The 14,103-nt window shown below is 47.0% G+C and overlaps 1 protein-coding gene across 2 annotated transcripts in view; it reads right to left on the bottom strand.

The window, feature by feature from the left end:
- The window catches only part of CXADR (CXADR cell adhesion molecule), a 389,642-nt gene that overhangs the window by 183,082 nt on the left and 192,457 nt on the right, over positions 1-14,103 (bottom strand). For both annotated transcript variants that reach the window (XM_085623056.1, XM_085623057.1), the window contains exon 6: positions 8,106-8,244. In XM_085623056.1, coding sequence (XP_085479182.1) covers positions 8,106-8,244 — 139 coding nt within the window. The remainder of the gene's footprint in view (positions 1-8,105; positions 8,245-14,103) is intronic.

Here is a 14,103-nt window from a genome sequence, read left to right as displayed (position 1 = left end):
TGTTACAGGTAGGTGAAGGGCAGGGACCAATGGGTCCCTGTCCTGGGGTGGGTACACCCCCTATCCTGCCTCTCTCCTGTGGGAGGGGGGCAGTAGCCTAGTCCTGATTGGGTAGGGCTTCCCATCTTCAAGATGGCGAGAGCCCGGGATGTGCTTCACCTCGCCTCCCCCCCCCCCGAGGGGTGGGGTTGGCAGGCTGGCACATCCCCTGTCCTTATTTGGGGTTTCCGGCCAAGCTTCCCGCCAGAGTGGGGAGTTAAAGTTGCCTGGGGAAGCTCACAGAGGCGGCATGCCTTTGGAGCTTCCCCCTGCCCATCCTGGGGGAGGAGATTTAGCACCTCGCCCAGGATGTGCATTGTTGCAGGCCCAGGAGAGCAGGGGCTCTCCTACCCAGGGGTCCAGCAACATGTCTGCTGTGTGGCAGCCTAGGCAGCCTAAGAGCAGATGTGGATTGTAGGTTAGGTTTTAGGGAGCATCTCTAAGATGCCCTCTGGGGTGCTTGGTACATTAAATCCCACACTGGCATCAGTGTGGGTTTAATGTGCTGAGAAGTTTGATATCAAACTTCTCAGTCTTCAGTGCTGCCTTTATGGTGCTGTGGAGTTTGTGTTTGACGAGCTCTCAGCACCATGTACTCTTAAATGGCAGCACTGCACACAGTGCCCAGGAATGGACCTGGGTACTGTAGAGGCACAGGGCTCCTGTGCCCACACCATTGGCATAGGGCACCCAGCTAGAGGGGTGGCTGATGTATGCCATGGCAGTGTAGGTGATGGACATGGCACACAGGGATGTGTGCCATGTCGACTCTGTCTTGTCTTGCACCCAGACACCCAGCCTGCATTTACCAGGGGATGACAGGTGGCCAGGGTTTGCCAATTTGTGTTTTGTGTTTTGAGGGAAGGAACATAGGCCCTGGGCACCTGATTGGCAGGAGTCCAGGGTACACTCAGTCAAAGTACATTCAGCAATTCAGCAAAAAGTGGGGGCATACCATGCAAGAAAGATGGCACTTTCTTACAATGTGGAGCAACTTTTGCTGAGGTGTCCACCTGCCCTGCATGGTGTGATGTAGTAGGTGAGCTCCCCAGCCGGAGAGCGATGCGTCCGCTGTCAGTACTATCTGAGGAACAGGGTCCAGGAACGGTGCCCCTTTGGAAAGGTTTTTGGTGGTCGACCACTGCAGAGAGCGATGGGCACGACCGTCTACCAACACCAGATCTGTCAGTTGACCCTGGGCCTGGTTCCATTGGTGCGCTAAGCATTCTTGGAGAGGAAGCATCTGGAGTCTTGCATGAGGTACTATGAATATGCAAGAGGCCATCACTCCTATGAGTTGCATGAACACTCGAGCTGTAAGAGTGTTCTGGTTGAATTTTGGCGCATAGGGCCCGAATGTTTGCTATCCTGGCAGGACTGGGGTAGGCTAGCGCTCTTGAGGTGTCTATCGTGGCACCTAGGTATTGTTTTATGTGGGACGGTTGCAGATGGGACTTTGTGTGGTTTACTGTGAAGCCCAGTTTGTGACGTAGCTGTATAGTGGCGTGAGTGTGTTGTACACACTGGTTGTATGAGCTGGCTTTTATTATTAGCCAGTCGTCCAGGTATGGGAAGACGTCTGTGTTGTCTTCGCAGATGTGCTGCCACGACCGCTAGGCACTTGGTAAACACTTGCGGTGCTGTGGTGACTCCGAATGGGAGCACTTTGAATTGATAGTTTTGACCGTCCATGACAAACCTGAGATACTTTCTTTGAGCTGTGTGAACGGGAATGTGGAAATAGGCGTCCTTGAGGTCTAGGGTGGCAAGGAAGTCGTTTTGGGAGAGCAGGGGGAAGTACCTGCTGGAGTGTGACCATGTGGAAATGGTCTGAATGTATATAGTGATTTAGGGGGTCTGAGGTCCAGGATGGGCCTTAGAGTGTCGTCCCTTTTTGGTATGAGGAAATATAGGGAGTAAACTCCCATATTTTGTTGTTGGGTAGGTACTGGCTCTATCGCACTCTTTTGTAGCAGGGAGATTACCTCCTGCTTGAGAAGTGATGAATGTTCCTGTGACATTGGGCGGTGTTTTGGTGGAAGGTTTGGGGGGATTGATTTTAGTTCGAGGCAGTAGCCTGACCGAATTATTTGTGTCACCCATTCGTCTGAGGTGATAGTAGCCCAGATATGAAGGAAATTTTTTAGTGTGCCCCGACTGGAGTGGGATGGTCTGGGGGGAGTGAAGGGAAGTCATTGGGTAGGAGTGGAGGCAGAGCAGGAGGTATTAGTTTTGCCTCTGCCTTTATTGTTGTTACCCCTGTAGCCACCTCTGGTAACCCCTAGTGAAGGTGGATTGTGTAGGGGCTTTACAGGAAGTAGAAGCACTGTCGGAGTTGTAGCCTATAGATGTGCTTCGAAAGGAAGAACGGCGAAAGGAGAGCCTAGGAGGGTGTGACTGTAAGGCTCCCATAGATTTTGCCGTATCGGTGTCTTTCTTCATCTTCTCAAGGGCTACGTCTACGTTTGGGCCAAAGAGATGTTCTTGGTCAAAGGGGTGGTTAAGGATGGAAGCCTGTACCTCTGGTTTAAAACCAGAAATGCGCAGCCAGGCATGCCTACGGAGGACGACGCTGGTGTTAATTGCCCTAGAGGCGGTGTTGGCAACATCGAGGGCACAGCGTATGGCTGTCTTGGTGATGGTTTTTCCCTCCTGGATTAGCTCGTTCGCTCTATTCTTGTACTTGTCTGGGAGGTGCTGCATGATTGCTTCTAGCTCATCATAATGTGCCCTGTCGTATCATGCTAAAAGCGCTTGTGTGCTCGCAATGCGCCATATGTTGGCCGCCTGGGATGCTGTTCGCTTGCCAGAGGCATCTAGGAGTTTGGACTATCAGGTGGTGGTGCCTCGCCTGATGCCTGAGAGTTTGCACGTTTCCTTGCAGTGGAGACTACGAGGGAGTCTCGTGGTGCGGGCCCTCTGATGTAGGTGGGGTCTGTAGGGGCGGCCTTTTATTTCTTTTCGATACGAGGGTTAATGACCCTGGCTCTGACCGGGTCTTTAAAGACCTCTGGCGAGTGTTTGGTAACACCTTTAAGCATGGGCAGAATGGAAGTGGCCCTGTGGGTGGTATCAAAAGTGTCTAGGAGGAAGTCCTCCTCCACGGGGTCTGTATGGAGATCAACTCCGTGGTAGTGTGCAGCCCTATGTAGCAGCTGGTTAAACCCCATAGTGTCTTCGGGGGGGGGGGCGGTTTTGAAGGGTAAATGTCGTCCTGCGGGACGTTAGAGATGTCTGGGATGTTGTAGTCGTCCCATGGGTTTGGGGAGCCTGTAGGAGTGGGGTCCCCTGTGGGTTGGTCATGGGGTCCCTCCCCTAGGTCTCCATAGACCTAGTCATCATCCTCATCTGGAGAGGGTGTGGGGGAATGATGAGGTAGGGGAAGCGGAGGAGGTGGAGGTGGAGGAAGGGGTGAGGATAGTCTCTTTTCTTTGGAGGTGGAACCGGGGAAGGCTTGTCCAGAGGTCTCTTTTTGATGCTGATCCTCAAATGTCCAGTTATAGGGTCTTTAGTAAGAATTTTTTGGAGTGGATCGGGCCGGAACAGTTCCTCTGTGAGCGGTCGATCAGTCGGCGCCGAAGGGGTCGGAGCCGGTGGTTTTTTAGTCTTGGAATCATCAGTTCGTTGTTTTGAACTGTGTGATTTAGACATGTCCGGTTGTTTCCTCGGTTCCGAGATGGCTTTCGGCTTCGAGGTGTGGGTGTCGATGGTTTTGGCTTTTTTGCTCGGTTCCGAAAATGGCGTACTGAGGAGCTAGTGGGTGTCTTCGGCGCCGAGTGTTTCGGTGTGGAGGTCAGCGTGGAGGAAGCCATTTTCTCGGCACAGACGGCGGGCTGGCTCGAGCCCGAGCTGCCAGAAGGCTTGATGGGCTTCTTAACCGGGCCCGAAAGCGAGGTATGTGAAGCAGTGTCTTTGGTCGTGCCTAAGCCCGAGGGCGAAGGCATGACCGAAGCCTTTTTCGATGCCGTTGAGGGTGGGGATCGATAGTGCTCATGCCCCTCTGTGCCAGAGTGATGTCCTCGACATCTGAGTCGTCTGCTTCGGAGGCACTGACGAGGCCCTCTTCGGTGTGCTGTTCCTCGGGAACATCGACGCCTTCTCCGAAGACGTCAGGGATTGCAGTCGACGCGTGTGCCATGGTTCTCCTCGCTCTTCGGTCTTGAATAGTCTTTTCGGACCGGAAGGATTTGCACGCCGGACAGTCACGAGCCTCGTGTTCTGGGGAGAGGCAGAGGTTGCACACCTCATGGAGATCGGTGTGGGGAAATTTGGACCCACATCGAGGACACTTCTTAAATGGAGTCCTTTCCATGAGCCAGGACCGGAGCTGAGGTAGGCCCGAAGGCCTGCGTCAACGCCTGGAATCGAAGTTTCTCGATGAGTCGCGTCGAGTGGGGAGATCGCGATCGAGAACAATACCGCGGAAAGGAAGGATTGCGCGGCGATGAGAATAACTGGAAACTGTTCGGAACCGGAGCGCGAAGAACACATCCGAGCCCGATGGCGGAAAAAAACAATCCGAGGATGGAGCCGATGCGCAATACGATCCAAAGGAGGAGTCACATACATCGTGGCTTCCAAAGACTTTCCAAGACAAAAACAACTGCAACATCCGGGCTTAACACCAGATGGTGATCTATGCACAGTGTGTAATCTGCAGCTCATATGCCTCGAACATTTAGTTTTTACCGTCAGGACATGTAAAACATAAAAGAAACACCTCCTCCTTTTTAATAATTATGCGCCCTGCCAACTACTAATGTCTTTCATTGGGTTGACTTATAAGTATTAACAAGCATTGGCATAGCCAATAGGTCTCGCCTTTGGGACCTTATAAGTGTTTAGCCATGCAACACTTGATGTTGTTGCACCAAGGATATTGTGCTGGATAACTATACACTTATAAGGTCCCAAAGGCGAGACCTATTGGCTATGCCAATGCTGGTCTCATATATGTTTGAGTATGGAAAGCAAAGAGCGCTGCAAGCAACAAATGTCTTCCTCGTGGCGCTTTGGTGTGTGGCATGAGATAGATTGTTCGTTGGTGATGAAAATGTCGTCATGTGAGTTATACTTCAGTGTGGTTGGTGGTCTTCTTCAATTATTTTCAAATTACAAGTTTCCAAGCACTAGTTCGATTTGTAGTGTACTGACTTAAGAGGCATTTTAGTTCGACAACCTCTTACAACTTTTTATTGAAATCTTTGTTATATGGTAGTAACACCTCACCCGGGGAAAGTCAGGCTTGCTTACTTCACCAGTTTGGTGCGGGTTGTGACCGCTGTTTACACACCACCACTTTCAAAGTTCACCACCCTTCACCGGGGAGAGGTGAGAGATGTGTGGGTAAGTGGCAAAGATATGGGGTGAACTGTAAAAGGTTAGGAGTGAGTGAAAGAGGTTAGAGAGTGGTAATGATATGGGAGGCAGGTTGAGAAATAGCAGAACAAAGTGTCAGGAATAAAACAGATAGAGGGAAAGAGATGCAATTTAGTTTTAAATGTGGCCGAGAGAGAAAACTCAAAGTTAGGAAGAAAATGACCGAAGTGAGGTGGGAAAGTGGAGATGAGAACGGTGGGAGTGAGGAGTGGTGATGAAGAGATCAGAGAGATGGGAGAGTGAGACGTGGAGGTAAGACTGAGAGAAATTAGACAGGTGAGTGAAGCCAGAGAAAAGGAGAAAGAAAAGACAGCGTGAAAGGTAGAAGAGGAAGGAGGCCTGGCAGTGGGCTTATAAACATGTTCTAAAATTGAGATTTCAGGAAGTATGCGACTCACCTGGGTATTCCTCTCAGAGTGAGCATCAGATGCCGGCGACACAGCAGTGATGTCACAGTCAGGCATTGTGAGAGCGAGGGGCGCTGCCTGTCAGGCCTTGACGTCATTGCATGTTTCCTGCGCCGTAGAACGGGCTTCATTCAGCCAATCACCACAGGCCTAGGTAAAGAGTCAGCAGGGACTGCAGAGACCCAGCCACGGCAGGAATGCCCCACCATGATCACTGCAGCGATGCACAATCACAACAGCCATACAAACACAATTACTGTAGAGCTGGAGGTGTATTCACAACGGATACTACGCCACAACGGCTGCAGAATAACAATTATGCCGAGATGTTGAGCAAATCAATGTAAAGACACAGACAAAATCCCTGCAGACGCACTGACACTATGACTGCACTGACACATACATCATATCTGCAGAAAAAACACAGGCAAAATGACTGCAACAAGAAATCTGCGCGAATCTTTACTCTGCTTCTGATTATTCCATCTAATTGTCAGTGATGTTAAATATAATATTAAAATCGGCTAAAAGTAAACAAGAACAAGCATTGGCGCGCGGCCGTGAAAGTGATCGCGATCAAGCGCGGCGACGGAGGAAAGACAGATGGCGGTAGCGCGCGTGCACGCTCTCGAGCACGCAAGCTTGAGGCCACCAAAAGCCTGTGGTTGCACTTTCAAAACCCCCACACTAAATGTCTCGCAGAGCAGCACATGCGCTGACTCAGCGACACCTAAAAAGGACGGTTTTGACTAAGCAAATGGTTTTATTTTGCTGTTTTGGGTTGACAGTTGAAAAACTTGCCCAACTAGGCTACAGTGGCAGACCTAGAACATTGCTTTCACTTTGTCACTTCAGTGGTGGCACAATATGAGCTGCAGTCCCTTAGTGACAACATACTAGCACTGGGTTCACTTTACTAGGGACTTGCAGATAAGCTAAATGTGCCAATCAGGCATTACCCATTTGAATATACACTTTGAGGGGTCAGAGCACATGCACTGGGACCAGGCCAGCAGGGTCCAGTGCAATTCAGAGTTAAAAAAACAGCAGTCATATTACACAAAAATGTTGGGGGAGGGGGTGATTATACAAAAAGACTTTCTTACGACATCTATTTTTTTTTCCAGTCCATATGCTATAATGTTCACTCTTCTCTCAAAGCATTAAAATTGGACTGCATGTTTCCCTCCACTATGCATTGGCATGATTTTTTCAGTCAGTGTAATCTGTCACTATGTGTGTCTACTGCCCCTTTCCACATTCATTGTTTACAGTGTCCAACTCTGGTCTTCAGTATCTTTCCTTTTTTTATCAATTGTCCTTGACCCTTCACATCTCATGTCTGTGTGAAATATATCCATGCCCTTCTACCATTCAGAATCACTGCTAATAATACAGTGCCCCCCACTTCCCGATTTCATGTATCCTGTCTTGAGATGGTGTGGTGGGCAGGTGAGGAGTGGTGTGTGAATATGTGGTGCTTGAGACAGGTGTGGTTGAAGTGTAATGTCCACAGTTGTGTTCAGGATTTTGATGTAGGTTATCTGGGGGACCTATTAATGTACGAGGAGGTGTGGAATTTAAAATAGGTTTTGGTATGTAAAGTGCTGTTAGAGGTCATGGGTAATATGGAATGTTTAGTAGAGTTATGGTGTGCAGGCAGCAGGAGGCAATGCAGGAAGGAGTGGGGTGATAGAGTAAGTGTGGTGCTAATGCTTTCAAAGTTAATGCTGTGTGTTGTTAGGTCGTGCACAAGTTTGTGGAATGGAGATATATGGTGTGAGGTGATACTGTGCCATGACATTGGTGTTTTTCAATGATGATGGTAGGGTAAGAAGTGAGCAAAGAGGATAAAATTAAAGGGGCACAAATAAATGGAGAAAAGTAGAGAGGCTAGAAAAGAACAGAAGTAGAGGAATGTAAAATAAATGAAGGAACATAGAAGGTTAAATGAGTACATACTATTAGGTGAAAAATAATTAAAAGATTGAATCTGTTGCCGATTATCCAAGAATAGAGTATGTCATTTTGACTTGCAAATATATCACAAAATCAAGGGGTATTGCTCCAAAAGTATTTAAACGGCTTATTGAAAAGAACTCTGCCATCAGATTCCTACAGAAGTAGGTTTAGTTGGCTCCACTAGCTTAATTTTATTGGATTACATGTTATCCACTCATGTATCATAGCAGTAGTTTTTCTACAGCTTTCAAAATTGTTTTATTGGCAACTGTCAATTACACCTTAGTTTGGTTTGGTAGCTTAAATGTTAAATTTTACCTGATTTCATGATGCACTTCCTTTTCATATTTCTTCTCTTTCTGTTTTCTACAGCAGCAAAATACGATAAGTGCCACCAACAACAAAGCAAGGAGGGTTCCAATAACTGCTCCAGCAATTGTACCAGCCACGTTTGACGCTAATATAAATAAATAAGGATACACAGTTAATGTATATGGTCTCATCATGTTGAGATAAAACAGGCAAAAAAAGCAGGTGCAAATTAAGTTGTGAATGAAATAATTAATAAGCTGTTGCAAAGTGAATCATTTTAAAATGCGACTTACCCCAAATCATAATTTCCATCATTAATTCTCTACTTTCCACCAGTTACCCAAAATATTTTAAAACCGATGTAGAAAAACTATTCCCCTATCCCCCCCTTTTTACAATAACACTGGAGTGCTTAATATTAAACAGAACTATCTTCTATCAAGTCTTTAACAACCTACTCGGACCCCTTCAGTATGGTTAACCTTTATTTAAACTTCGCATAAGCATGTGTATGCATCAGGCCGCAGAGAAACACAGGCCTGTGAGAAAGAGCTCTCTTTCTGCATGGATGCCCCCAATTTTTGCTAAACTGCTGATGTGCTTTGACTCAGTGTGCCCTGGGTTCCTGCCAATCAGGTACCCAGGGCCTTCTTTCCCTAAAACGGCATTGAAGGCCAAACCCAATTAGCACTTTCTGGTCACAGGTCAGTCCCTGGTAAATAGTACCAGAGGTACCCAGGGCAATGTGACCAGGGAAGGCCTCTAAGGGCTGCAGCACTTATTGTGCCGCCCTTAGAGACCCTGTACCTTTACACTCCCACACTGCCGTTGCAGGCTGCGTGTTTTGGTGCAGAACAAAGTGAAAAGTTGACATGGCACACATCTCTACGTGCCATGCCTACAACCCACTGCCCTGGCATCGATCAGTCACCCCTCTAGCTGGGTGCACTATACCAGTGGTGAGGGTACAGGTGCAGGAGCACTGTACCCCCACAGTGTCTAAGTCGATTCTTAGACATTGTAAGTGCAGTGCTGCCATTAAGAGTATATGGTGCTGGGAGTTTGTCATTATGAACTCCATAGTACCTTAATGGCTGCACTGAAAACTGAGAAGTTTGGTATCAAACTTCTCAGCACATTAAACCCACACTGATGCCAGTGTGGGATTTAATGAAAAATGCACACAGAGGGTATCTTAGAGATGCCACTGAAAAATGACCTAGCACGTCAAGTATATTTGTTGAGCGCACATATCACCCAGAGGTCTCATGGCGCTTGTGTATGACTCCACTTAGGAAGAACAACAAAAAATGATGCTTATAGATGATCAAACAACCAAGTGTTTAGTTCCTTACGGAATCAATTGTGACCTGTAACAGAGAGTAAGTGAGAAGAAAGCTTATTCCAGAGAGAGGGACGAGGAAAGAAAAGGATCTCCCGCCATTCCTGGCGGTAGAAACTCTACATGGGGTAAGAAGAGATTTGGCGCTTGTCCGGAGCGTCCTAGTTGGCTGGTACCAGCTACGTTTTTTTGCGAAATAGCTAGGCTTGTTTCTGTGCATGTTCTTATGTACTAAACAGAGGATCTTGAAACGGGTTCGCTTCCTAATAGGAAGCCAGTGAAGGTGCTTCAGGCTGGGCGCTGATGGCGACCTAGAAGGAAAGTTCAGTACCAGTCTGGTGGCTGTATTCTGCAGGACCCGACGCCTAGAATAGAGTCCAGGAAGAGTGGCTACTTTCAGCTGCCACCCCCATACATGTTTCTGGACCCCTGGATCGAGAGCCTGCTGCTCTCGGGGGCCTGAAACAATGTACATCCTGGGATGGGGTGCCAAGCTTTCTCCCCCAGTATGGGCATGGCCCACGAAGGGGAAGCTTAAAAGGCTTGCCGCCTTTGTGAGCTTCCCCAGGCCTCTTGCTGCAGGTCCGGCAAAGTCAGAGTCTGCACCACTCTGCACCCGACGCCCGCGGCTCGAGTTAGAGTGGCCCAACACCAGGAGGTTGTCTCCCTGGCGATCCTGACCGCGAGATCCGGTGACCCCTGACCTGCCTCAAGCAGACGCCTGCAGTCTCAAACCAGAAGGTCACCCCAACCGCGACCAGAAGCTGGTAAGAAGATCCGATCCTAAAAGGCACCCCTGCACCCAACGCCTCACAGGCCTTGAGTGGCCCAACCAACTGTGCCTAACCAACCCTCAGCATCCCAACTTACCTCTCAAAGTGGTGGTCGCACCCAGAAGACAGTCGTGCCCAACCCTGCAGTGTTTGCGCAAACCGGAGACTCCCCATTGAAAGCTACAGCACTCTGCACCCGGCCGATGAGGGTGCACCTTTTGTGCAGGCTTGAACCCTTATTTGCCCAGAACTTAAGTCCAGGAGCTTTGATCCCACAACCAAGTAGCCTGCTAGTCAGCAGCCACCAACCGGAGGCCCCCTATCCCCCACTGGATAACATTTGGCCTCAGCACTCTGAACCCGGCCGCCCTAGTGCTGCTGAGGGTGTAACAAGAGTGCACCCTTGACCCTGGGGGACGCCTGAGTCTACTCCCATAATACCAACTTCCACAACCGAATACTTACCTTTGAACCGATAACCCTATTTTCCTCCAAAGGATAACATTGACTGTTTTTCTGTGATAAGTTTGGAATTGGAAAATCTAAGAAACCCGTGTACTGTGTAAGAAAAGTAATCTGTAAAGTAATCTACTTGACATTCTACTAAAAAGCCAATACAAAGTATATGTACAGTATATCAAAAGCATTGCATTACTAGTAGCTCTACTGTAATCAAATCAAAGTGCATAAACTATTGCAATTCAAACTGTTTACAAACTGCATTACTACTGTGAAGTATTTATTGCTTACCTGTGCCAGGCTTGCTTGGTTCTAGAAAAATAAAATAACTAAAAGAATATTTTTATACAAAACCAATTGGTCTTAAGTTCAGTCTTTGAGTGTGTGAAACCGTGCTTAATTTGTAAAATATTAAGTGCAGGTGGGTACATTTTTGGGGGAGGCCACACCCACTTTTGTAGCTCTGCCCACTTCCTCTACAGGCTCCACCCACTTCCTTTCTTGGTTCCAGCCACATCCACAAGCCTCAAAACATCATAGCCACCTCCTCAAATCTTGAGTTTCACAAGAAGCTGAAGACCGGGCTCTTCACATTGGCACCTTGGGGTCCTCACACCTACACACCTGCCCAAGTGCCTTGATACCCCATCAGGTGATTAGTGCGCTATAGAAAATCAATATAACATAACATATGTGAAGCCTATGACAACAACTTAAAAGTTAACTCAAATTGGAGAATGTGTGTAAGTATCAAAATGCAGCTTTAGGAGAGGTCATTAGAGGACTTGAGATAACTAAAAATAATGTGCTTGTACTGTGCTGTTTAAAAGAAAGGAAGGGGTGAAGGAAGGAATACATTAAAGAAGGCAGCAACAAATGCAGGCAGGAGGGGGGGGGGGGGGGGGGAGTACCAGAGAGTGGAAATATATGAGTAATGGAGGAAAAAAGGAGGAAATAAGAAAATAATGTGAAAGGAAGAAATAAGGGAATAGAGAGAAAGGAAGTGAATGATGTGTGATGGATGAATAGAAAGAAGAAGGGAAAGGAGCAAGATAAGCACAAGGAAGGGTTGATAAGAAAGTAAGAAATTAAAGAAGAGGTAAAGGAAGGAGCAGGAAAAAAGAAAGTAAGGAAAGAATGGAGGAAAAAGGATTAAATGCACCAAGGGAGGAAGGATGGGGAATGAATGAGAGTGTAAGGACGCAAGAACGGAATGAGGGTGTAAGGAAGCAAGAAGTAAGAGGGGAAAGGAGGAACGGTTGGAGGTGCTGAGGGAAAGAAAAAAGGAAGGAAAGAAAGGAGGTCAGGGGAATGGATACTGGGTCAAGGAAGGACAGAGAGAATAATGACAGTGTAACATTGCAAAGAAATTGAAAAACAAGATTAAAATACATTTGTGTCCTTAACACACCATGTATGTTTGTGAAGCACATATTCACCAAAGGGGGCCTTGCCAACAAATTTAAAATGTTATTATCCAGCTCAACGGCACAAATGTTATCGACCTCAGAAAGATGAAAAACTGAGTTGCCACACAAAGATTTAAATTTATGACCCTGAGAACAAACACGGGTTCCTGGATTGGAAATAAAGAAATGCGCAAGAAGGAAAAACATAAAAGAGAGAGTGAGGAAGGAGGAGAGGTCTGAAGGCAAAGATAAATACGGTAGACAAAGAATGTGAAGAGAAGCGAGAAACGCAGAGATAGGGAGTGCAAGACTGTGGAACATGATGAGAATGAAAAAAGGAAAGAGGAGAAAGGGAAGAGCAGACAGCAGGAGTGCGTGAAAAGAGAGTGGAAGGGAAAGATGAGAAGGTGAACAATGAAAAACAGTTAATGAGGGGAGGTGGTGATTAAGAAGAAACGTGGACGTAGGGCAGAGAGTGAAAGTAGAATGGAGAGAAGGGAAGGAGTAAGGTGTGAAGGGGAGGAAGAAAATCAGATATTGAGGAAGAGGAAGAAAACCGTACACCACAGCTTTATTAAATATAGAGTAATTCATTATGTAAAGTTGAGGGGTGACAAGGCTGTATCATTCTTGGCCTGTCTCATCAATGCATAGCTGTGCTGTCCAGGACATACAATAGCGATTTAGGACACCATATCACTGAGTGGCAAGCTTGGGAGCACACCATTTGCGCATGCACTGTGAAAGCATGTGCCATTGTTAGTTTTAAGGACTCGTTCTTTCAGAGTGTATGTGAACATGGCGGTCCCCCCCACCTCCTCAAGCTTTGTGTACGCGCCGCCAAAAGAGATTGTTGCACCTGACTCCAGGAGCGCTAAAGCCGGCGCTGCCAACACGTTCACTTAGAAACTCATTAATTCAACCACTCACATTGACTGGAGTATTGAACAATACATCACAAATTAACTCCATGTGAAGATAGAAACAGTCATATTTTTAAATTGTGGCTTCCTTTTACATTTTGTCCACTTCAGGTCTGCCTGAAGCTTATCCTAAACATTCTACATTTTAACAAGTGTGCACAAATCATTTGCACAACATAAATGACTCTACAGTCCTCAAGAGGCAACAGTGGTGGAAGAATGAAAAAGTCATATGACTCAATTTAGCTCCTAAATGATAAATCTTTTTTCAAAACAATTAACCCTATCCATCTCATAAGAAGCCAAATACATACAGTGTTGTGGGTCAGGGGTTGCATTTTACCATAAGTGGATTTAATAAAGGAGACGGACAATGGTTTCCGCAGCATAGTATTGCTCAGTTTGCTTTTGGACATTTAAATCAACCAGCATGTATGTTTGGATCAATCAGTTTAAGCTGCTGTGTTCATTCATCTAGTAATTGAATTTAGTGGAAATTAATTGAAAGGAGACACTTGCAGAGTCTGTGGCTATATGTCTGTCAGATGGACAAGTTACTTAGCTTCGGTAACACCTTATCTGGTAGAGAAAGGATCTAACTGCAGATTCTTTATTGGACCCACCCATCCTTCCGCTCTGTGATCTGAGGGCCCTGTGGTCTTCTAGATCCCTTCTTTGCATTCTACTGCGATTCTATCTGTGCTTGTTGAGACCTGATTGTTTCCTTTTTGGCACACTGGTCACAAAGAAACTGATGTCAGCGCGTCGTGGGAGGGCTTTTATGGACTTCGTTGACCTCCCATTCCGGAGACTGCATCGCTGCGGAGTTGCTCGATACCCTCTACCGACACGCGGAGGTACTGCTGATAAAATTTCTGAGTCTAGTCTGGTGCCTGGGGAAGATTCTAAGATATGGAATCTGCGGCTACATCCTGTCAGTAACAGATATGGCATTACCGAAGGTATATAAATATGCCACATAATAATTGTTTGTTGTGAATTCCTCTCTAAAGCAAAGCATCCTAGCAAAATATGTGAAATCGGCCTCTCTCTCTCTCTCTCTCTTTCTCTCTCTTTCTCTCTCTTTCTCTCTCTTTC

Source organism: Triturus cristatus, chromosome 8 (assembly GCF_964204655.1).
Source record: "Triturus cristatus chromosome 8, aTriCri1.1, whole genome shotgun sequence".
NCBI lineage: Eukaryota > Metazoa > Chordata > Amphibia > Caudata > Salamandridae > Triturus > Triturus cristatus.
This window is presented reverse-complemented; position numbering and strand designations above follow the sequence as displayed.